The sequence below is a fragment of the Ovis aries genome, chromosome 15 (assembly GCF_016772045.2).
Source record: "Ovis aries strain OAR_USU_Benz2616 breed Rambouillet chromosome 15, ARS-UI_Ramb_v3.0, whole genome shotgun sequence".
NCBI lineage: Eukaryota > Metazoa > Chordata > Mammalia > Artiodactyla > Bovidae > Ovis > Ovis aries.
The window spans coordinates 36164123-36187482 of NC_056068.1; the positions used below are offsets into that span (position 1 = coordinate 36164123).

Below are 23360 nucleotides of genomic sequence, written 5' to 3' on the forward strand. Positions count from 1 at the left end.
CTACTACATGGAAAATACTCAATAAACACCGTTTCTCTCCACATCCTTATACTTGTATCTCTCTTATTAATTCATTAATTCAACATATTTTTAAAGCATGTACTGTGTACTTTAGGTACTCTATTAGGCAAACAAGCTAAACAAGTTCCTGCCCTCTTATAGCCTGGGGATGAAAGCAATTAAATGAGCAACACTTAAAAGTGATACAAACAGGTAAGATATAGCTGATAATTTGGTATGTGTTTATACAAATATACTCATTTATTGGTTAATCAAGCTGGTTGTGTATAGATTCTTTGAAATATTTTTGTCCTAATGCCTATGCCTGATGAGCACAACAGACTTCAAAAAGCACAAGGCATAGTGCAGTGCTCTTTTAGCAAGAAACCAATTAAAGTGGTCAAGAAGCAATTAAGGTATTTTAAACTGGACTTGCCACTATTTGAAAAAAGTGCCACAATATTGAAAGAAAAGCCTTCATAAGTAGACAAAGAGATTGAAAAATGGCATAATTTTCAGAGCTAGAAAGTCCTTCAGAGGCCTTGAAGACCAGATCCCAACTCTACCACTGGTTCCATGAGCTTGAGCAAATCAATCTTTCTATACCCAGATTCTGGGTTTCCCCAGTGGCTCAGACAGTGGAGAGTCTGCCTGCAATGCAGGAGACCCGGGTTCAATCCCTGGGTCAGGAAGTTCCCCTGGAGAAGGAAGTGGCAACCCACACCAGTATTGTTGCCTGGAAAAATCCCATGGATGGAGAAGCATGGCCAGCTACAGTCCATGGGATTACAAAGAGTCAGACATGACTGAGTGGCTAACACTTTCATACCAGATTCTATTAAGTGGATTAGAAATGATATCTAAACTCATTGGGCAGTTGTGAGAAATAAATAAGAAAATGTTTGTCAAAAATGCTTCACACACTGTCAAGTGGTCTTCCCTGGTGGCTCAGTGGTAAAGAATCCGTCTGCCAGTGCAGGAGATATAGGTTTGATCCCAGGGTCAGGAAGATCCCCTGGAGAAGGAAATGGCAGTATTCTTGCCTGGGAAAATCCCATGGACAGAAGAGCCTGGAGGGCTACATTTCTTAGGGTCACAGAAGAGTTGGACATGACTTACCCACTGAACAACAACACACTGTCAAGTATCATGTGAATCTTTTGGTTTTTGCGGAGATTGAGGCCTAGAGAGATAGATTAACCTGGCCAAAGCTACATAGCTTGTAAGTGGCCTGAGTTACATTGTGTAGAAGTGTAAGGCAAGAGTATGAAGAGCTAAATTTTGTGACTTCCAGATAAATTTTGGATGAATAACTGAATTTAAACATATGGCCAAGAGGATAATACAGCTCATGCTTCCATTTGTTCTCAGAAGGGGCAGAGGATGAGATGGTTAGGTAGCATCACTCAATGGACATAAATTTGAGCAAACTCTGGGAGATAGTGGAGGACAGAGGAACCTGGTGGGCTACAGTCCATGGGGTCACAAAAGAGTCAGACATAACTTAGTGACTAAACAACAACAACAATTCTTTGGAAAAACAAAATAAGGTATATTAAATATAAGACCCTCTAACGGTACAGGTAGTAGTGACAAGGCCAGAATAAAACTTGTATAAACATGAAAAAGGATTAATTGTAATTAATCCACTCATACATTAATTCCCCATGCATGAATGCTAAGTCCCTTTCAGTCTTGTCTGACTCGTTGTGACCCTATGGACTATATATAGCCCACCAGGCTTCTCTGTTCATGGGATTCTCCAGGCAAGAATATTGGAGTGGGCTTGCCATTTCCTTCTCCAGGGGATCTTCCCAGCCAGGGGTCAAACCCACATCTTTTCTGTCTCCTGCTTGGCAGGTGGGTTCTTTACCACCAGCACCACCTGGGAAGCCTATTTCCCACATGCTTATTAAGTGCCTACTCTGTAGTAAGCACTCTTTTCTATTGGGGGGATATTAAAATGGATAGAACTTGATCCTTGCCCTCAGAGGGCCTACCATCTTGAAAACAGTGTGATAACTGTTAAAGAATATGTGCTTCCAGAATAAAAATGTTATGGGAGGAGAAAGTGTTAAGCTCTACCTGGAGAAGTATGGGCAATCTTTATGGATGAGATGATGTTAAAATGAATCTTGAGAGGGAAGTAGAAATTCACTAGGATTATGGGAGAGGCATTCAGAGTGGTAGAGATACAGAGGAGAGAAAAAGCACTCCAGACAAAAAGCAGTCTGCCCGTCAGTGTAGAAGCACTAGATAGCATGGCACATTCAGAAAACAACAAATGGTCTGGCACAGGCTGAGTGTATGAGAGCAATAGGAGGTGAGGCTGGAAAGGTAAGCAAGGGGTCAGATCACAAAGTGCCTTTTACACCACACTTGGGAATTTGCAATGCTTGTGGTAGACATGATTTTATTCACACCGTAAATGGTAAAGTGGTATAAGGTATAGAGAACAACTTTATGATGTGATATTCCTCTATTAATTTGATCTCTAGTTTACATTTCCCATTACACTAGATTTAATAGTTAGGAAACTACATTTGGTAAGATTCATGGTCCCTTTAGTACAATGGTACCCTGTGGCAAGTGAAACTGTACAAATAGTGTAACGATACACGCAGAATAAACAAAACTGTTTAAGGTTGAAGCAAAGCCAAGGTCCAACCATTTCCCTGGGATTTGGGGAAATCTTGTAATCTGCAGTTTGTACTAAATCCAATCATATTTAGCACATTGCTTCTCAGCGAATGGGCCTTCATACTATATTTCAACCAAATGATGAAACAAGGAGTAAAATCTATAAAGAAAAGCTATGGTTCTTCTAATTGTTAATGCCTTGCAATTATGCCCCTTTCTGGAATAATAAAATGTTCCCTGGCAGAGGTCAGGATCTCTGCCACTGACTTATTTAACAGATCCTCTTAACATCTGTCCTGCAGACTGTGCACTTTATTAGCAGACAAGAGACCCAACAGACTTAGCCTGCTGTGTCCCTTTTTCACATTCACACAGCTGTGGATTAACTCAGACTTTCCAGAAGAGGACCAACCAGAAGGGATAGTAATGTTATTGGCTGATTCTAAAAAGATGGGGGAAAAAAAAGCAGAAACAAATGTTGCCCCTAGTACAATTCAGTGTTTTTAGGGTGACAATTACCAGTCTGTTTTAAAAAGGAATAAAAGCAGCTATTTCACTAAAAAAGGAAAGTCTATTCATATCTGTGTGGGAACCTAATCAGGCTCTTGTTTCCAATGACGATGACTCCTCAGCCGCACCAGGTCTGTGACAAGAATGCTTCTTTTGTATGCCGATAATGTGGAGACGATAAAATTTCCTTTAAGAGACATATGTGTTTACATCATGAGATGTGTTATTTGACAAAACGCTTTGTTCTCCTCGAATTTTCCGTGCAGAGTTTCATGCTGGGTTGTTTGGCTGGAAATCTTTGATTAACTAGAATTAGTTGCTGAAATAAAATAGACACTTTTGTTTTATGTGTCCTCTCACTGAGCTGTAAATTATAGTAAAACATATAAGAAGTGACAGAAAGAAGTGCTGATTTGAACCTCTGACCCACTATGGGCACAAAAACATAAGATTATTCCTTCAAAGAGCTGCATAGAGACATAAATATTCCATGATCCTCTTGAAATTATGCCCTCTTTACAAAGAAAAGTTGTGATTTTGCATCATGGAACCAGAGTTTTCTAGAGGTGCTACAGTAGACTTAGAGGAGATATTGCGATTCTGAAAATCCATCCCCCCACCCGCAAATGAGGACTTTGAATTCTTCAAGCCTTTTCTCTGTCCAACAATGAAAACAAGAACAAAGCAAAGTTCCTGTTCCCTCAATGAATAGCCAAGGGTAGCTTCCCTTTTTTCAGAGAAGTGATACATTTTATAAATCTTAAGGCTTCCTCAAAGTTACTTTGGCCCTTAGTGTGAATATTTTAGTTCTATAGAGCGGTCTTTGGGTACTAGCCCAAAGAAATGGGCTTGGAGGAGGAGACCTTTCTAAAGCAGAACAGAAATTCTAGTAGCCTGAACACTCCCTTGTTGTTGGGATTGGTGCCCATTCTGCTCAGGATTTTTGTAGTTGTTAAATAATTTTACAGGATTATTTTTAAACTTTTAGCTAACGTAAGATCTGGTGGGTTTTTTTTTTTTTTTTGGCTCTACTGTAAGTGAAACCTACCTAACTGTCCTCAGTCAAAACTATTTCTGATGGATGTGTTACCTACATTGTAGTAATCATTTCACAACAGATTCGCATATCAAATTATCACGTGTCCACATTAAAGTTACACAACTTTATTTACCAATTGTACCTCAATAAATCTGGGAGGGAAAAAAAGATTGTTCCCAGTGATGTGTCTCAGTAGCAATTTGTAAATGTACCATATTGTGTCTTTCTTCCCTTCTCCTTCCTATTCTTGGTGTGAGTACCTGAAAGGCATCCTGTCTTCTTAATCTTTGTATTCCTAATATTTTTTTTGTTACATTAAGTAAAAATGCCAAGTATTTTCTGAATAAGGTCTTTGGAGCGACATCTGTTTAAGAGGATATACCAATAAAGATTTAAGAGCTTACAGATTTTGAGTCTTTATGGTATAGTAGTAGTCTTTATAGTGAGCCCCTGTTTTAAGTATTTATGTGCATTAATTCATTTATTCCATACAACAGATCTTTTGGAGTAAGTGCTATTAGCTTCCCATTTTAAAGATGTGGAAATTTAAGGCACTGAGAGATTATATAACTTTCCCGAGATCACATAATTAGTAGGTTCTGACTGAAGAGTGTGCATTCTTAATCACTGTATTATCCTGCTCATAGCAACATGTAAACCTTATTTTTCTAAGCTTCTTCTTCATTCCTTTATAACCATTACCTGCTTCATCTGCTGTAATGATTTCTCAAGGTGGATTATTGAGATATGTATCAGTATCATGTCTAGTGACAATAGAGCACAGTGTATGTTTATGATAGACTATTTAAATAATTTTTACTATGGCTGCTATGTATAAGGTATCATTCCTTTCTGCTAATTAGGAAGTAAGCCATGGGTATTACTGTAGGATACAGATGGCATATTTACATACTACAAAATATGCTGAAGTTCTCCAATTGGCAATACTAATAATTTGCAGTTTAAAAATGAAAGTTAGTAGATGTGGCTCTTAAACAGTGTAAAATATTTATTTGAATTTTAAAAATACAGAAGAAAATATAAGAGTAAGGGAAGAAGAGGATATTCTACATTATTTCTTGCCAGTTTACTGGATCACTTAAAAGTGAATTCAGAATGCATCCTTATCTCTTAATATTGATTGCAAATGCACATTTCATGTTACTATTAATATGAGATTTTTAAAAAGTAAGTTTGTACATTTCATCATAGATATGAAATTTTGTTCACTAGCATAATTCTTGTGTTCAATCTTCCAAAATCTCCTGAGATTTTAAAAACCAGCTTAAAAGAGTTTACAGTTTAAAAAAGTAAAATATTTTCATGTAATAAACACGTTTATTGCCAACTAGCAATATTTGTTCTATCCATTCATTAGAGGGAAAAAATAGCATTTAGAAAATATTATACCGTCTTTTCATGCATTTTTCCCCAAAGATATATTTTTAACAAGTTAAAAACTTTTTTCATTGCATACTTACCCATATTTGTCTTCATTCTGTGTTGTTTTGGAGGCTTCATTATGGCTGGAAATCGAAGGGCATAGAAGCTAGACAGTTGTAGAATATTTTTCAAGCAATAGCATCTGGTTTCTTGGCAGTCACCACAGGCCAAGGCAAGGCAGCAGTGGCACACCTCCAGATTTTTCTGTGGGTATTGCTGAGGGATTTCCGGGTCTGCCATGTTGTTGTAATAGTGTTTCCTAGAAACCCAGAGACTCAGAGTGGAATCCAAAGTCGGTCTGATAGTACTCAAGGTCTGCATGATCTGACCTCCTTGCTCTCTTTTTGACACCTGACCTATTACTCTTTGCTCAGCTCACTCAGCTGCAGCCTCACTGGCCTTGCTGTTTCGCAAACCTACACATAAGCACACCCTTGGTCTTAGGACTTTCACCTTTTCTTTGCCTCTGTCTGAGGTGCTTACCCAGATAATGACCTGCTTTGCTTCCTCACTTCTTTCAGGTCTCTACTCAAATGTTTCCTTCTCTCCTCTATATTTCTTGCATAGCACCTGGCCAGGAGTAGCTGCTCATTAAATAAGTTTTGAATGAACTTTACCTTTCAGTTACAAAGAAACAATGCTTTTGAATATCGGAAAATATGAAAAGCATTTTATTGAACTATTTACTTTTATTAAAAAGGATTTTATTAAACCAAAAGTATTTTATTAAACACACACCCAGATATATCTTTTGAAAAATTCCTTGTGACTTAGTTTTGGGGAAATAATGCTTGGATTTCAAACTCAACTTCTGGACTCACTGATGAGTTTTATAGCCTATTGGTAGAGTCAAGATGCATTTGTTTAAGACTTCTCTGATGAGCTAAGACTTTGTGACTAGAGAGTTAAAGTAGCCTTACAAATGCAAGCTGTAGCACTTGGAACACATTGAGAGAGCTGGATCTCTCCAGCATTGCCTGCCCATCTCTCGGAAACAGAGGAAAACAGATTCATTCCCATAATGCCGATTTCCAATTGCCCTCATTAATCACCTCTTCGAATATCTTGCTTTAAGAACCAAATTACTAATTGTTTCAATGACTGAACTTTTATTTCTGTAAGTAAAGCCTTATGTGTTTACATATTTTATTTAGCACCCTGACAGAAAAGATACTTGGAAGAAGCGGTGAGAGATTGAGTTTTCTTGCTAAAACTATTGGAGGTGGATTTGTTTGTTTTTAGTATTTGCTCTGTGCAACTGTGTTCCATAAGGAAATTGCTCTCCTAAGTGCATTCAAATAGAATTGGTGCTATTAGAGAATGATTTTTTTTTTCATAGCAGACCACTGGATGCTCTGTTATTTGATGGATTCCAAATTTTTTAAAAAAATTCTCTTTGTGTAAGGGTAAGGCCTTTGACCTGGACCTCTTTTCTATTCTTTTTTCCTTTTTTCACAGCTTCTCCTCTCCTTCACACGCAGCATATCCCCCCTGTTCCCCATCCCATTAACACAATGAGTTATGTCAGAGGAGCAAGCTACTCAGTGCTTGGGAAAATAGGCAAGATGATCTCTAGCCAGGAAAACTCTCTTTTTCAATTCATTTTTCTTTACTTGACATTCTTGAGCCGGCTGCAGGGGATAATGAAATGAATTAAACAGGTCCTGGCTCTTCAGTGGCTTACACTCAATGCTTGTCCCATTTTTCCCTTGATTTTTCGTGGGAAGACAAATGGCAGAAGTCTCAAAGGGGGTGAAATACGTCTGTTCTCACCTGAGACAAATTTTGCCCTTTCTGTGTATTTGCATACACTTTAATTTAAAAAATCTGTAGAAACCTTAATATCATTATAATTAACCTAAATACTGTGGTTACATTTAAAAATATTACATCTTATGACAAATATTAAAATAAAATTCTACAGCATAAATAATTCTCAGGTGCCCAATGATTACTTTCTAAGTACATGTAGGATGAATTTCTCTTTAAATCTCAGGGAAATGGAGAATGGAGTCCAAACTAAAAGCTCTGATAGAATGTACAAATTCTATTTGCAGTCAGTCCCCCAGGAAAATGGAACACAAGGAGAAATGAGTCCCTGTGAACACTAAATGGGAAAATTAAGGAACCTAGGTTCTAGATTTCATTCAGCCCCCAGCTCACCACTTGGTATGCTTATACAAATAACTTCCTTTTCTAGGCTTGCATTTTCTTCATCTGTAAAGAAAAGGGCTCAAATTAAATCATGTATACAGTTCTTTCTTCTGTTAACATTGTGTTGTCTGATGTTTCTTTGTAAGAAAATCAATACATTACATGGTGAATTCACATGCTTATTGGTTCAAGAAGACATAAGTGAAGAGAAATTACCTCCATCTCTGGGGTTCCTTTTGGAGAAGGTGTGAGGAAAAGTATACTAAGAAAAGAGTGTGGGCAGAAATTATAGCAATTTTAAGGAGACAGAGACAAGAAAGCAAAATGAAGGGGTTTTAGTGGTTCATATTAACAGAGCATGTATGAATTGTGAGACATTAAGTTAGGTTCTAGGGACATAAAAACAAATAAGACTTAATTCTTCCCTTAATTAGGGAGCTCACAGTTTGGAGAAAGCACACAGAGATAGAGAAAGAGATATAGTGGGAACACAAAGGAGGCAGTGGACAGGCAAGTCTTTAAGGAGAAAGTGATGAGTAGAATTATGAAAAATAGGAGCAGTTAATAGGAAAGGAAAATATGGCAATAAAAATTATGCAGGAGGGGCAGGGGGGCTGACTTGGAATTAAGCCAGTATGTGACTGTGATGAGTGGGAGGAGTTGCTCTTTCCCTATTGCTCCTCTCTCGAGTTTTCGATGGTGTCAAATATGAGGGGTATAGCTAAACAAGTGCCTTCTATGCTGAAAACAAGGACTTCAGTTCTTTCCTTCCATAAAACCACAGCTATATTTCCTGGATCATTTTGTTGACATTGGAGGTTTATGAGAAGTAAAAGTATTTGTGATCTCTTTCAAATTATTTTTAAACTCTCTCCCCCACCCCTCCTTCAGTCTGTAATGACTTATTACTGACACACTTTCTTCCCTGTGCTGAACAAGCACTAAATCAAGCTGCTTAATTACCCCTGTCTCCTTTTCACCTTCTTACAGCCTCACGGCTGAACTTACCCAGCTTTATAGCATTCCTTGGTTGGTAGAATGGTCATCAGCATTGTTTTGAGAGGGTAACAAAATCCAGGATATCCCTGGTGAACTGAGCCAGGCTTGGGCCCTAGTGTTAGGCAGCATCAGTCACATAAGTAATGACATTTCCTGAAGAATGCCACCCTACCCAACCTGCTTGTTTCTCCAACATCTCCTTATGACACCCCAAGTTGTGTCTAGTATATGAGAACAGAATCTGAGTTAACCTGGGTTAGAAGCCTGGGATTCTCAGACATTACATGGAACCACAGTAAATCAGGTGGATATAAAGGAGAGAGTTGAAGTCTTCAAGTCAGTGCCTATTGAATGTTTTTATAGAATAGCATTTTCTCTTTTCCTCCTTTCTTCATTATCTACCAATAGGCGAGTTGTATTTGAAGGAGAATTTTTTTTTTTTTTTCCTCTCAGGGTTAGATTCCGACAGGCCACTTTAAAATGCCCTTTCTAATTGAAATGACAAAACACAGGAGAATTTACTCCAAAGAGAATCCAGCGTGTGAAGTCGTGTCTGCTTTTTCTTTACTGTTGGTTTCCATATACTAGAGCCTACTGGTGCCAATTTAAAGCCCCTGTCAGCTTCCCTTTTTATCAAGTTCTCCTATTTCTACCCATAGTCTGCATAGTTCTTTTTTACTTTATCAGTCTATTAAACATATGTCACTAGGGTCTTTCAGGAGTCTTCTATTATGGCTCACAGCTTGGTTGGAGAAGGAAGTTTAGCTAAAAATTGTGCCCCTTACTCCTTCAAAGTGGCTGGTAGTACCCTTAACTCTCCTTTCTCCATTTGAGAACTGTGAGGCACTATTTTAGAAAAAGTAGCTGTGAGACATCTGGAAGATGTCAGAACAGCTCAGAAGAGCAGCAATATCAGAATCTCTTCTTGGAAAACGATTCTTGTCTCGTAGTTAGGAACAGGAAATGGGTTTCATTGTGATTCACTGTATAGCTTATTTTAAATAATTTTAACATGTAGTGGCAGAATGCATATGGTCTTTAAAGTGAGACTGATTCAAAGATGGAAAATAATTCCTATTATACATAGCTATTTTCAAGATGAAATAAAATAAGGGTAAAATACCTAGCATAGTACCTGACTGAGATGGTGCTCAATATATGTTTGTTGAATTAGCACATGAATGAATAGGGGTGATAACTGAATGACTGGATGAGTGGTGATGTGAAAATCATGCAATTATGAGAATGAAAGTCCTTTCACTTTTTCTATGGTGCTCTCCTTTGGAGATCTTATGTGATTTATCACAGAAAGCAGGTATAAAAGAATGTGTATTTCACATTATGGTAAGTATTAGATACACTGTGACACCATCCATTATAATTTGACATAAATTTGACTCTTTGGGAGGTAAAGCATGCCTTTCTTCCCCAATACAGTAGTGTTGTAAAATGACCCTGATACAATATATTTCTTAGGTCTTGATCTTCATGGGAAATAGATGGGGAAACAGTGGAAACAGTGTCAGACTTTATTTTGGGGGGCCCCAAAATCACTGCAGATGCTGACTGCAGCCATGAAATTAAAAGACTCTTACTCCTTGGAAGGAAAGTTATGACCAACCTAGATAGCACATTCAAAAGCAGAGACATTACTTTGCCGACTAAGGTCTGTCTAGTCAAGGCTATGGTTTTTCCAGTAGTCATGTATGGATATGAGAGTTGGACTGTGAAGAAGGCTGAGTGCCGAAGAATTGATGCTTTTGAACTGTGGTGTTGGAGAATACTCTTGTGAGTCCCTTGGACTGCAAGGAGATCCAACCAGTCCATTCTGAAGAAGATCAGCCCTGGGATTTCTTTGGAAGGAATGATGCTGAAGCTGAAACCCCAGTACTTTGGCCACCTCATGTGAAGAGTTGACTCATTGGAAAAGACTCTGATGCTGGGAGGAATTGGGGGCAGGAGGAGAAGGGGGCAGGAGGAGAAGGGGACAACAGAGGATGAGATGGCTGGATGGCATCACTGACTCAATGGACGTGAGTCTGAGTGAACTCTGGGAGTTGGTGATGGACAGGGAGGCCTGGGGTGCTGTGATTCATGGGGTCGCAAAGAGTCAGACACGCCTGAGCGACTGAACTGAACTGATGAGACCTAATGCCAGTGTGCGTGCTCAAAGACACTCAAGAATTTCACTGTAAGGCTGAGTTTGCTTGGTAGGACCTACTGTTTTGTGTTAAATCTAAGTGGACTTAGTTATAAAAGTGTCACTAGAATACAAATATAAAATAGGTTTTTCTTTAAGGCTAGTCTCAGGACACAGGACTCCTGAAACACAACTAGAGGCATATATTTGTAGGTTTGTGAGATTGTCATAGGACTTTCTTAATCCAATTTACTTACAGGTTTGGCCAATAAGCTGGTAGTGAAAATAGAAAAGAGTCTTTGTGTCTTGATTCTCCCTCTTTTGCCTCTTCCCATGCCACTCTGTGTCCCCTCAATAGTCCTGCCTTGTTGGCCTTCTTTACGTTCCTTGAAAACGTTATTTTCTTTCCTTTTATTGGCTCAGAGCCACGGTAATTGATGTTTCTTCTTTTTGGAATACTCTATCAACTTTTCCACCTGGGTAGTTCTCAAAGCATTACTTCCTCAGAGAAACTATTTTTATCCTCCAAGCTATGTTAAATACTCTTGTTAGATAGTCTCTTGACATTCTATAGTTTTCTTTCTCAGCACTTATCCTAGCCATCATTCATAGTTACTTCCAAAGGGTTTAATAGTGCCGTTAAACAGGGACCATTTCTGAGTTGCTTGTTGTTGCACTTCTATTGTTTAGAACAGTGTTTAGGTAATAGTACACTAAATAAAGGTTTGCCATTGAAAAAATTCACCAATACTGGAAATGTGCTTGAAAGGTACAAAGATTGGTTCATCTATCCATTTCTACTTAAATAATAATGTTGAAACGAGGACTAAAGAGTTCTTATTCTCCCTCCAATACTAGCTATATGATCTTGGGCATGCTACTTTTATTCTCTAGACCTTGGCTTATCAGTACAATGAAGAGGTCAGACTAGACTAAATGATCTGTTAAGCTCCTTTCAGTTGTAGGTACTAAGTATGTTACTGTTCAGCTTACAAAAATTTTAATACTGGCTACTTTATTAAAACTGAACTAATAATAAATGTAGATTTTTTTTAGCCATAAAATAGTGAAAGTGTTTCTTAAAGTGCTCCTATAAAATATATAGCTAGGCTCATTTTTACATGTATGTATTCTATGTCTTTTATATATTTTGGATAAAGAGACAATTCAATATCCCAAATGACCACTGAACATTTTTGCAAAATTAACATGGAAAGACCTATATTTACAAAAACAGTTTTCATCAAAGTTTACAGGACTTAGTCTAAGGCTAATGTCAGCTTTACTACATTGTTGATTTTTTAAACCTCAATGTTGCTTGGAAATGAGTGTTCATTATCATCATCATTATAACTATGAACAATGATCTGAGAATCTTACATGAAATGATATTTTTGTAAACTATTATGTAGTAGTTCAGTTCAGTTCTGTCGCTCAGTCATGTCCGACTCTTTCCAATCCCATGCTCTGTGGCACGCCAGGCCTCCCTGTCCATCACCAACTCCCAGAGTCCACCCAAATCCATGTCCATTGAGTCAATGATGCCATCCAGCCATCTCATCCTCTGTCGTCCCCTTCTCCTCCTGCCCTCAATCTTTCCCAGCATCAGGGTCTTTTCCAATGAGTAAGCTCTTTGCATCAGTTGGCCAAAGTACTGGAGTTTCAGCTTCAACATCAGTCCTTCCAATGAACACCCGAGATGTTCTCCTTTAGGATGGACTGGTTGGATCTCCTTGCTGTCCAAGGAACTCGCAAGAGTCTGCTCCAACACCACAGTTCAAAAGCATCAATTCTTCGGTGCTCAGCTTTCTTTATAGTCCAACTCTCATATCCATACATGACTATTGGAAAAACTATAGCCTTGACTAGACGGACCTTTGTTGGCAAAGTATAGTCTCTGCTTTTGAATATGCAGTTTAGGTTGGTCATAACTTTCCTTCCAAGGAGTAAGCATCTTTTAATTTCATGGCTGCAGTAACCATCTGCAGTGATTTTGGAGCCTAGAAAAATAAAGTCTGACACTGTTTTCCACTGTTTCTCCATCTATTTCCCATGAAGTGATGGGACCACATGCCATGATCTCAGTTTTCTGAATGTTGAGCTTTAAGCCAACTTTTTCAATCTTCTCTTTCACTTTCATCAAGAGGCTCTTTAGTTCCTCTTCGCTTTCTGCCTTAAAGGTGGTGTCATCTGCATATCTGAGGTTATTGATATTTCTCCCGGCAATCTTGATTCCAGCTCGTGCTTCTTCCAGCCCAGCGTTTCTCATGATGTACTCTGCATAGAAGTTAAATAAGCAGGGTGACAATATACAGCCTAGACGTACTCCTTTTCCTATTTGGAACCAGTCTGTTGTTCCATGCCCAGTTCTAACTGTTGCTTCCTGACCTGCATACAGGTTTCTCAAGAGGCAGGTCAGGTGATCTGGTATGCCCATCTCTTTCAGAATTTTCCACAGTTTATTGTGATCCACACAGTCAAGGGCTTTGGCATAGTTAATAAAGCAGAAGTAGATGTTTTTCTGGAACTCTCTTGCTTTTTCCATGATCCAGCAGATGTTGGTAATTTGATCTCTGGTTCCTCTGCCTTTTCTGAAACCAGCTTGAACATCTGGAAGTTCACGGTTCACATATTGCTGAAGCCTGGCTTGGAGAGTTTTGAGCCTTACTTTACGAGCCTGTGAGATGAGTGCAACTGCTATATTTGAGCATTCTCTGTCATTGCCTTTCTTTGGGATTGGAATGAAAACTGACCTTTTCCAGTCCTGTGGCCACTGCTGAGTTTTCCAAACTTACTGGCATATTGAGTGCAGCACTTTCAGAGCATCATCTTTCAGGATTTGAAATAGCTCAACTGGAATTCCATCACCTCCACTAGCTTTGTTTGTAGTGACGCTTTCTAAGGCCCACTTGACTTCGCATTCTAGGATGTCTGGCTCTAGGTGAGTGATCACACAATCGTGATTATCTGGGTTGTGAAGATCTTTTTTGTACAGTTCTTCTGTGTACTCTTGCCACCTCTTCTTAATATCTTCTGCTTCTGTTAGGTCCATACCATTTCTGTCCTTTATTGAGCCCATCTTTGCATGAAATGTTCCCTTGGCATCTCTAATTTTCTTTAAGAGATCTCTAATCTTTCCCATTCTATTGTTTTCCTCTATTTCTTTGCATGGATCACTGAGGAAGACTTTCTTATCTCTCCTTGCTATTCTTTGGAACTCTGAATTCAAATGGGTATAGCTTTCTTTTTCTCCTTTTTTTTTGCTTCCTGTCTTTTTGCAGCTATTTGTAAGGCCTCCTCAGACAGCCATTTTGCTTTTTTCATTTCTTTTTCTTGGGGATGGTCTTGATTCCTGTCTCCTATACAATGTCACAGACCTCCATCCATAGTTCATCAGGCACTCTGTCTGTCAGATCTAGTCCCTTAAATCTATTTCTCACTTCCACTGTATTTGATTTAGGTCATACCTGAATGGTCTAGTGGTTTTCTCCACTTTCTTCAATTTTAGTCTGAATTTAGCTATAAGGAGTTCATGATCTGAGCCACAGTCAGCTCCCACTCTTGTTTTTGCTGACTGTATAGAACTTCTCCATCTTTGGCTGCAAAGAATATAATCAATCTGATTTCAGTGTTGACCATCTGGTGATGTCCATATGTAGAGTCTTCTCTTGTGTTGTTGGAAGAGGGTATTAGCTAGAGTTTAACTGGACATGGAACAACAGACTGGTTCCAAATAGGAAAAGGAGTACGTCAAGGCTGTATATTGTCACTCTGCTTATTTAACTTCTATACAGAGTACATCATGAGAAACGCTGGGCTGGAAGAAGCACGAGCTGGAATCAAGATTGCCGGGAGAAATATCAATAACCTCAGATATGCAGATGACACCACCCTTATGGCAGAAAGTGAAGAGGAACTAAAAAGCCTCTTGATGAAAGTGAAAGTGGAGAGTGAAAAAGTTGGCTTAAAGCTCAACATTCAGAAAACTGAGATCATGGCATGTGGTCCCATCACTTCATGGGAAACAGATGGAGAAACAGTGGAAACAGTGTCAGACTTTATTTTTCTAGGCTCCAAAATCACTGCAGATGGTTACTGCAGCCATGAAATTAAAAGACACTTACTCCTTGGAAGAAAAGTTATGACCAATCTAGATAGCATATTCAAAAGCAGAGACATTACTTTGCCGACTAAGGTCCATCTAGTCAAGACTATGGTTTTCCAGTAGTCATGTATGGATGTGAGAGTTAGACTGTGAAGAAAGCTGAGCACTGAAGAATTGATGCTTTTGAACTGTGGTGTTGGAGAAGACTCTTGAGGGTCCCTTGGACAGCAAGGAGATCTAGCTAGTCCATTCTAAAGCAGATTAGTCCTGGTTGTTCTTTGGAAGGAATGATGCTAAAGCTGAAAATCCAATACTTTGGCCACCTCATGCAGAGTTGACTAATTAGAAAAGACTCTGATGCTGGGAGGGATTGGGGGCATGAGGAGATGGGGATCACAGAGGATGAGATGGCTGGATGGCATCACCGACTCTATGGGCATGAGTTTGAGTGAACTCTGGGAGTTGGTGATAGACAGGGAGGCCTAGTGTGCTGCAATTCATGGGATCGCAAAGAGTCGGACACGACTGAGCGAATGAAGTGAACTGAACCTATTTTCCTTCCTAAACCATTAGTTTTCAAAGGAGTTTTCTAACTTAAAGCTATTTATTTAAATAACTAATATTTTATGTTTTTTCAGAAAACAATGCAGTAAAATTTAGGGAAAATTTAAATTTATGCGTAATTAGGCTAAGAAGAAAAAATTAGTACTACAATTTGTGTTAGGAAAATGTAAGGTGAGTTAGTGAAGCCAGTAGTTATTCACGACCGATCTAGTCAACATTCTAAACATGACTTCAAGAAAACAGTTTCTTAAAATAGAATAATTTAATTTGGACTGAATTTATTTTCCTTTTATATCTTAAAACTCATTGCCATAAGATTATTCATCATTTTTACAATAAATATAATCATATACCACTGCTTTTTCCTTATCTATAGAGATAATATCTCTCCTCCCTAACATCCAGCAATTTTATATAGGACATTAATTCAGAAAATATTGATTATCTCTTATTTGCTATCCACTATTCTTGATACTAGGCATTCAAAAGTAATTAGGTTGATCATGACTTCAATAAGCTTATAGTTCATCAAAAATAGTAAGGCATGTGTATAGCTGTGTTGTCTAGTCACTAAAGTCATGCCAACTCTTTTGCAACCCTGTGGACTGTAGCCCACCAGGCTCCTCTGTCAATGGGATTTCCCAGGCAAGAATAGTGGAATGGGTTGCCATTTCCTTCTCCAAGTGATCTTCCCAATCCAGGGATCAAACCTGCTTCTCCTGCATTGGCAGGTGAGATCTTTACCACTGAGCCAGCAGGGAAACCAGTGCATCTCTATACACAAGGTTTTTAAAAAGTGATAAGCTTTGCAGGAAAGATATAAATGAAATGCTGAGGATCTTTATCTTACATCCCCTCCAGAGCCATAAGTGTGTTCCAAGACTTTGAAGCCTCCTTAGCTCCTAATGAAAGTGAAAGTCACTCAGCCCCGTCTGACTCTCTGCAGCCGCATGGACTAGTTCTCCAGGCCAGAATCCTGGAATGGGTAGCTTTTTCCCTTCTCCAGTGGATCTTCTCTTCTCCAGCCTGGGCGTCCCTGATAGTTCAGTTGGTAAAGAATCTGCCTGCAATGCAGGAAACCTGAGTTTGATCCTTGGGTTGGGAAGATCCCCTGGAGAAAAGAAAGGCTACCCACTCCAGTATTCTAGCCTAGAGAATTCCATGGACTGTATAGTCCACAGGGTCACAAAGAATCAGACACGACTGAATTACTTTCACAGCTCCTAATACAAAGCCTGTCATACAGAATATATTCAATTAATGTTTGCTTAGAAGGTGAGCTATTTGTGAAATTATTCTGTAAACCTATGCCTGTTAATAAATGGCATTCTTTTATCCAAGAGAGATCTAAAGTCCTCAATCTGAAAAGCTCTATACTTATATCTAAAACATTTTGTTAGAATGTGAAAATATTTATTTTCATGAGCACTTTCTATCTTTACAATATACTTTAATTTCTGACTTCTATTGCAAAGCTCATTCTACTAAATCTTATCTAATATTTTACTGTCCAGTTTACCCAGCTCTGTAAGTTTTATAAACTATGGCTATACTTCTTCCTACATCTAATGTATCAGTAACCACAGCACCTAAGGAACTCCAAGAAATCACAATTCTTAAGGAATCTTGTCTTTCTAAGTACAATCCTAAGAAAGAAATATAAAATAAATGATTGTTAAAACTTTAGAGGAAGCAGTTAACACTACTCTGTTTCTAAAAAGCAACTATAATGTTCAATTATTTTGAAGGATTTCTGAATTTAATCAGCTTGAAAAAAAATAGATTTGTGTCCAACGATTTGTTTTTCAGCTTTTCTTCACTGGTTGAAGTTTCCTCAAGGACTCGAGATTGAGTAAAATTGACTTTCTTCTGATCTTGTGAATCAGGAGCTAAAATGAAGACATAAATGATTTCTAAGGATTCTTGCCTGTCTAAGTTTTCCTGATTCTTTAATACTCAATAGTAAGGCATATTAGTGATGATACCAGCCACCATTTATCACCATATAGTCATTACTTTTCCAACTCTCAACCATCTCCACTCCATTCAGTATAGAATGTTCCCTCACTGGCTTAGCACCAACTCCATCCCACCCCCACTCCCGTACCTTTTGAAGACACCTGGCTGAATTTTAAAAGAAAAGAGTGTAACAGAATAAAAAGGAAACAAGACAGTCCTTTTTCTCCCTGAAGTTCTAGCAGTTTGACTGGCTATTACTTGTGAATTTTTCTTGCCACTGAGTCATTGCGCATACAGAATTATGAAACTTTAATTTCTTTAGAGGCTTGTTATATTAGAGAAATTGTTCCAAAGAAAGCAACAATCGTGACATAAGCACATCTGGCTCTTGCAAATTATTCTTTATTAAGCTTTCATTTAATTACATGTGCTGAAAGGTCTGTTTTTGATTACTGTAATTTTTTTTATTTGTCCATCTGAATGATAGTAATGCTGGAAATTACATACAAACCACCTGTTTTTTCTCCTCTACTAATATGGCAAAGTTTGAGCTGTTTTCTCTGTGGTTGATGAACTAGGAAGCTTTCTATTTATTATGATAAAAATATGACTATCAAGGTAATGGCTTAATCTTGATGATAAGAAGAAAAGAAAATATTTGAATGGCGTTTTCAAGCATGAAATTGTGTTAAAATTGAGGTATCTGAATTCTGGTTAACTGTAACAGATTAACACATTTATTTATCACCAGTTTCACCCCAAAGCTAATAAATCGACAGTTAAGGATTTCACATCCTGTGCTAGGAAAAAAAAACTTGACTTTTTTCCTCCGCAAATCTGGCTATATTCTCTTTAGGATTATGCTATATGCAGCATAGAGGCAGGAGGGACTGCAACTGGGCCTTAGGGATCTTGAGGGCAGCACTCTTAACACCCAGAAGGGTCAGCATCCCTAGAAAAGTTTAGTCAGTACTGAATTAGAATGATGTTCTTCCAGAAGTGCCTAGGAAAGTTTAGATCAGTTTCTTAGTTCATGAATATTAAAATTACATGAATGGACATAACAACATTTAATGCACTTTATAATGATTTTAAGTACTCGAAAGAATATTTGAGACCATTTAATCAAATTCCTTTTTGTACGATTGAAGAAACTTGAGTTCCAGAGCAAGTCAATCCTTTGTTTAAGGTCCTAAACTTATTTTTAGAAGGACCAGGAACAGAATAATGGCTCCCATAGCACTGCTCTTTCTTTCTGTTATACTATTTATTATTTTTTATATTCTTCTTTAAAAATAGTGAAAGAGAAATTTCAAAGTGTTCAGAGAAATAGTTATCTAACAATACGGTAAGTTTTTTTGGAAGCTCTGTTTCAGCTGCATTTAAAGAGATGATTTTTGTCTTCCCTGTTTTGCAGCAGCTCTATGCCGCTCAGCTGGCCAGCATGCAGGTGTCACCTGGAGCAAAGATGCCATCAACTCCACAGCCACCAAACACAGCAGGGGCAGTCTCACCTACTGGGATAAAAAATGAAAAGAGAGGGACCAGCCCTGTAACTCAAGTTAAGGTATTTGCTTTGCAGGATTATGGAAACAGTTTGGAAAATAGCTTCACAAGAAAGGTAGTGAACCAGGCTGTGCTGGGCATAAACAGCAGGAAGCAAAGCAACATAAAGGAACCCCAAAATGTTCCTCTTTATGGTGAATTTCATGATTGAGCACTGAGAAACAGGTGTTTCCCTTTTGATAACAATAGTGCCATATTGTGAGATCTTTACCTAAATCTGCAAACTTACTTCTCAAGAGTTTTTCCCTTTTGGATTCTAGCTTTTATTTTTTAACATTCATTGGCATGTATGGCCATGGTTTTATTACCAGTCTTTGTCATAGTCTTGTGACACTTCTCTCTAACTTTAAACAGGTGGGGAACCAACTTATAGTGCTAGAGGAGGAGGATCTCAAAACTTTAGATTGACAAGAAACAAAGAGGATCCGATGCTGGACCTTTATATGGTTTGATGGTAAAGGTCTCTCTCCCTCAAACAATAGTTATAAATGTGGGCTTTGAGGAATGAGTGGTGTCATAATCTATTTATGCTTTGATGCCACATATAGTTGTGATAGGATAAATAGGATCACCCAAGTTATGACTGAAACATTAACAGATCCTTTTCTCACTGATTTTCAGTGTCTTAAAATGGTATAACCAGGAAGTACATGGTAACAGAGGGGAACTGGTGATCCAGTCTAACTTTGTGCTGCAGCTGGTACTTATAGGTTTTTATGATTGTTTCTGCTTTCTATATTGAATTAAAAAATTCAGAAAGTTCAAAGAAACAATTCTTTTATATCATTGACTTACTTACTTTGAAGGATACACTAAGCACAGATGTATTATTGTATGTGTCCAAAGTACTGCCTTTGGAGAAATTTTGCCATTATTACTTTATTACATGGGAAATATCTAAGGCTAACGAAACAGCATTGAAGTCCACAAAATTACTGAAATTGTTTTATTTTCTAAAACTTGTAGTTAGGGATTTCGAGACTTCAGGAAAGCCATTGAAAATATGGATCCCAAATACCAAAGATTAAAAAAAGAGTAAACATAATTAAGAGGGATAGTTCTGCTTGTGCCTGTCCAAAGGAATTAATTTAATGTCCCCCATGCCTTTAGGTTCTCCAAAGAAGTAGATGAACATTTATGTTTTGTGGTTAGAAATATTGAGATATGACAATAGGGGCTTTACATTTAATAAGATAGCATTAACTTATGGAAACAGACTATTTTGTGTTCCAAGAGTTTCTTTTTGTGAGTAAGAGAACACTACAATTCAAACCAAAGCACTTTGTTTAACTATAGTTGTTAGAGTATAAGCATATCAAACATCAGTGACTTGAGGTATTGAGTATTAAATATTTTAACATGAAAAAGTCATTTTATAAGTGAGTTGGCCAAATGGAATTGCACCAAACCAAGCCTTTACTGGATGAGTAAAATGTTCCCTGGTTAGATTCAAGTTTATATCTGCTTTTACCATTCCAGCTTTGTGGGCCAACTGAATTTTATTACTCACTTGACCACATACAAATTCTTAGGGAGCTCTCTGTATAATTTAACTTGACTCTACTTTATGTTAATAACAAAGGAAACATTTATCATACTTATTAGATTGTTTATTGTATGTGTGAATAAAACTATATCGACTAAGACGTAAAGCAAATGCTTTAAATTTTTAAGATAGCTCCAACCTATTATTGTAGAAGTTCTAAAAATAATCTTATGTTTTGCTAATTGGAAGAATTATGGTCACTAAAATATCTCATGTTTCTGCCTATAGTCAATCTTTCCCTCTGTATATAACATGACTATGTAACCTAGGGCATTGTTAGCTGAAGGTGATAAAAATAAAAGTGGATGGTCTTCTGCTCCTTTCTCCCCTGAAGGATTTTATTTGTTACAGTGGTCAGCATCAGTAGTTAGGCTGTTTCTGTTCAAATGTCAGTTCTATGACTTTCATTAGGTGTGTCGCCTTGGGCAAGTTGCTTAACTTCTTTTAGCGTTAGTTTTTGCCTCTGCAATCTGAAGGTTAATATTATTATGGGTCTTCAATGAGATAATACATCCTCTAGCATATAGTAAATATTTCATAAATGTTAGTATAGCAATGATGTTGATGATAATCTGATGATAATAAAGATGCTGGTAGGTGGTAATAGTCATTGTGATTGAAATATCTGGTTGTATACCCAGAGAGATTCTAAAAGAAACCAAGAAGTTTTCCATTTTAAACCATTATGGAGGAACAGGGATTCTATTTACTCTCCAAACTTAAAGAAGTAAAACTCAAGACAAAATATGGAACAGTGGTTTCTGACATTTCCAGTAGGAGTACAGGAGAGTGGCCTCTGATAGAAGAGAAACAAGTGAGGCAAGCACCACAGTTGTTCCAGGTTACTGTCTTGAGAGAGCTTCCAGGCAGTAGTGTGGTGTGTATGTGGGGGTTCCCCACATGCTGCTTGGCAGGCTTCCTGAGTAGAGAGACAAGACTTCAGAGTTTCAAGATGCCAAGGTAGATGGAATTTGTGAGAGAAAGTATAGAGAGAGGGCACAGGAGATCCGCAGAAGGTTTCCCTGTATTTAGCTGAGTATTGAGCAGCACATGCATGTGAGGAAACTATCTGAGGCCAGAGGGAAAGCAAGAGGTAGCAGCAAAACCACTACAAGGTATGTGAAGAACTGAGAATGATTTGTATTCCCGTTGGCCAGGTTGGAAAGATCTCTTGGCACATGGGCACCAAGTAGAGTCCCTAGCAGGGTATTACTTCACTGCTGCTGCTAAGTCACTTCAGTCGTGTCCGACTCTGTGCAACCCCAGAAACAGCAGCCCACCAGGCTCCCCGGTCCCTGGGATTCTCTAGGCAAGAATACTGGAGTGGGTTGCTGTTTCCTTCTCCAGTGCATGACAGTGAAAAGTTAAAGTGAAGTCACTCGGTTGTATCCGACTCTTAGCAACCCCATGGGCTTCACTGCTGCTGCTACTGCTAAGTCGCTTCAGTCGTGTCTGACTCTGTGAGACCCCATAGACGGCAGCCCACCAGGCTCCCCCATCCCTGGGATTCTCTAGGCAAGAATACTGGAGTGGGTTGCCATTTCCTTCTCCAATGCATGAAAGTGAAAAGTGAAAGTGAAGTCACTCAGTCATGTCTGACTCTTCACGACCCCATGGACTGTAGCCTACCAGGCTCCTCTGTCCATGGGATTTTCCAGGCAAGAATACTGGAGTGGGGTGCCATTGCCTTCTCTAGTAAGGCCAAATTATCCCTATACCTCCCTAACTCAGTTTAAAAGTAAGCCTGGTAAGGCTCTCCACGTCTTAGAACAAAGTCCACAAATATTTAAGGTAACATACAAACTGAAATCCAACACTGTAAAAATCTCAATGTGGAGCATCTGTTCAATAATTATCAGGCTTGCAAGAAAATGTGAAAAATAATGAGAAGAATAAATTGATTATTAGAGATAAACCTCAAAATAACACAGGTGATGAAATTACTAGATAAGACAATAAAAACAGCTCTTAAAAGAGACTTTCAACTAGACCAAGTGAAGAAGTAAGCATATCTGCTTCTCTTCACCCACAAAGTATCTGTTGGGCCAGGACAAGCTGTGAGGATGAACAGCAGGCCTGCCATGGTGGAAAAGAATTGACTTGATTGGGAGTTAATCAGGGCTTCCCATGCTCAGTGGCATTGTTGGTAGAAATGGAAATTATTGAATTGTAAGACTAAATAATAAATTAGAATATATAGTCATACTTTTTATTGAGCTTCACAGCTATTGTACTTTTTACAAATTGAAGGTTTATGGCAATCCTGCACAGTCAGATGATGGTTAGCAATTTTTTTTAGCAAAAAATTATTTTTAATTAAGGTGTATGCATTGTTTTTTAGATATAATGCTGTTGCACATTTAATAGACTACTGTATTGTATAAACATAACCTTTACATGCACTGGGAAACCAAAAATTCATGTGATTCACTTTATTGGGTTATTTGATTTATTGCAGTGGTCTGAAACCAAACTCATAATGTCTCTGAAGTTTGCCTATATTCAAAAATGAATTATAAAATGAGATATTATAAACTCCATATATTCAAGAAACAGGAACATTATAAGGCAGGACATGGAAAATTCATATTGAATGCCTGGAGATGAAAAATACAGTGTTTGAGATGAAAAGTACACTGGATTGGTATTGATTTGGAATAGCAACAGATTAGATATTACAGAAGAAAAGACTAGT

The 23360-nt window shown here is 38.1% G+C and overlaps 1 protein-coding gene across 50 annotated transcripts in view; it reads left to right on the forward strand.

Moving 5' to 3' along the window:
- Positions 1 to 23360, forward strand: part of SOX6 (SRY-box transcription factor 6) — a 720275-nt gene that overhangs the window by 605521 nt on the left and 91394 nt on the right. For 47 of the 50 annotated variants that reach the window (XM_060399843.1, XM_060399842.1, XM_060399858.1 and 44 more), the window contains one exon: positions 18971 to 19120. In XM_060399843.1, coding sequence (XP_060255826.1) covers positions 18971 to 19120 — 150 coding nt within the window. The remainder of the gene's footprint in view (positions 1 to 18970; positions 19121 to 23360) is intronic. The other 3 variants (XM_060399855.1, XM_060399844.1, XM_060399848.1) reach the window with 1 other exon arrangement.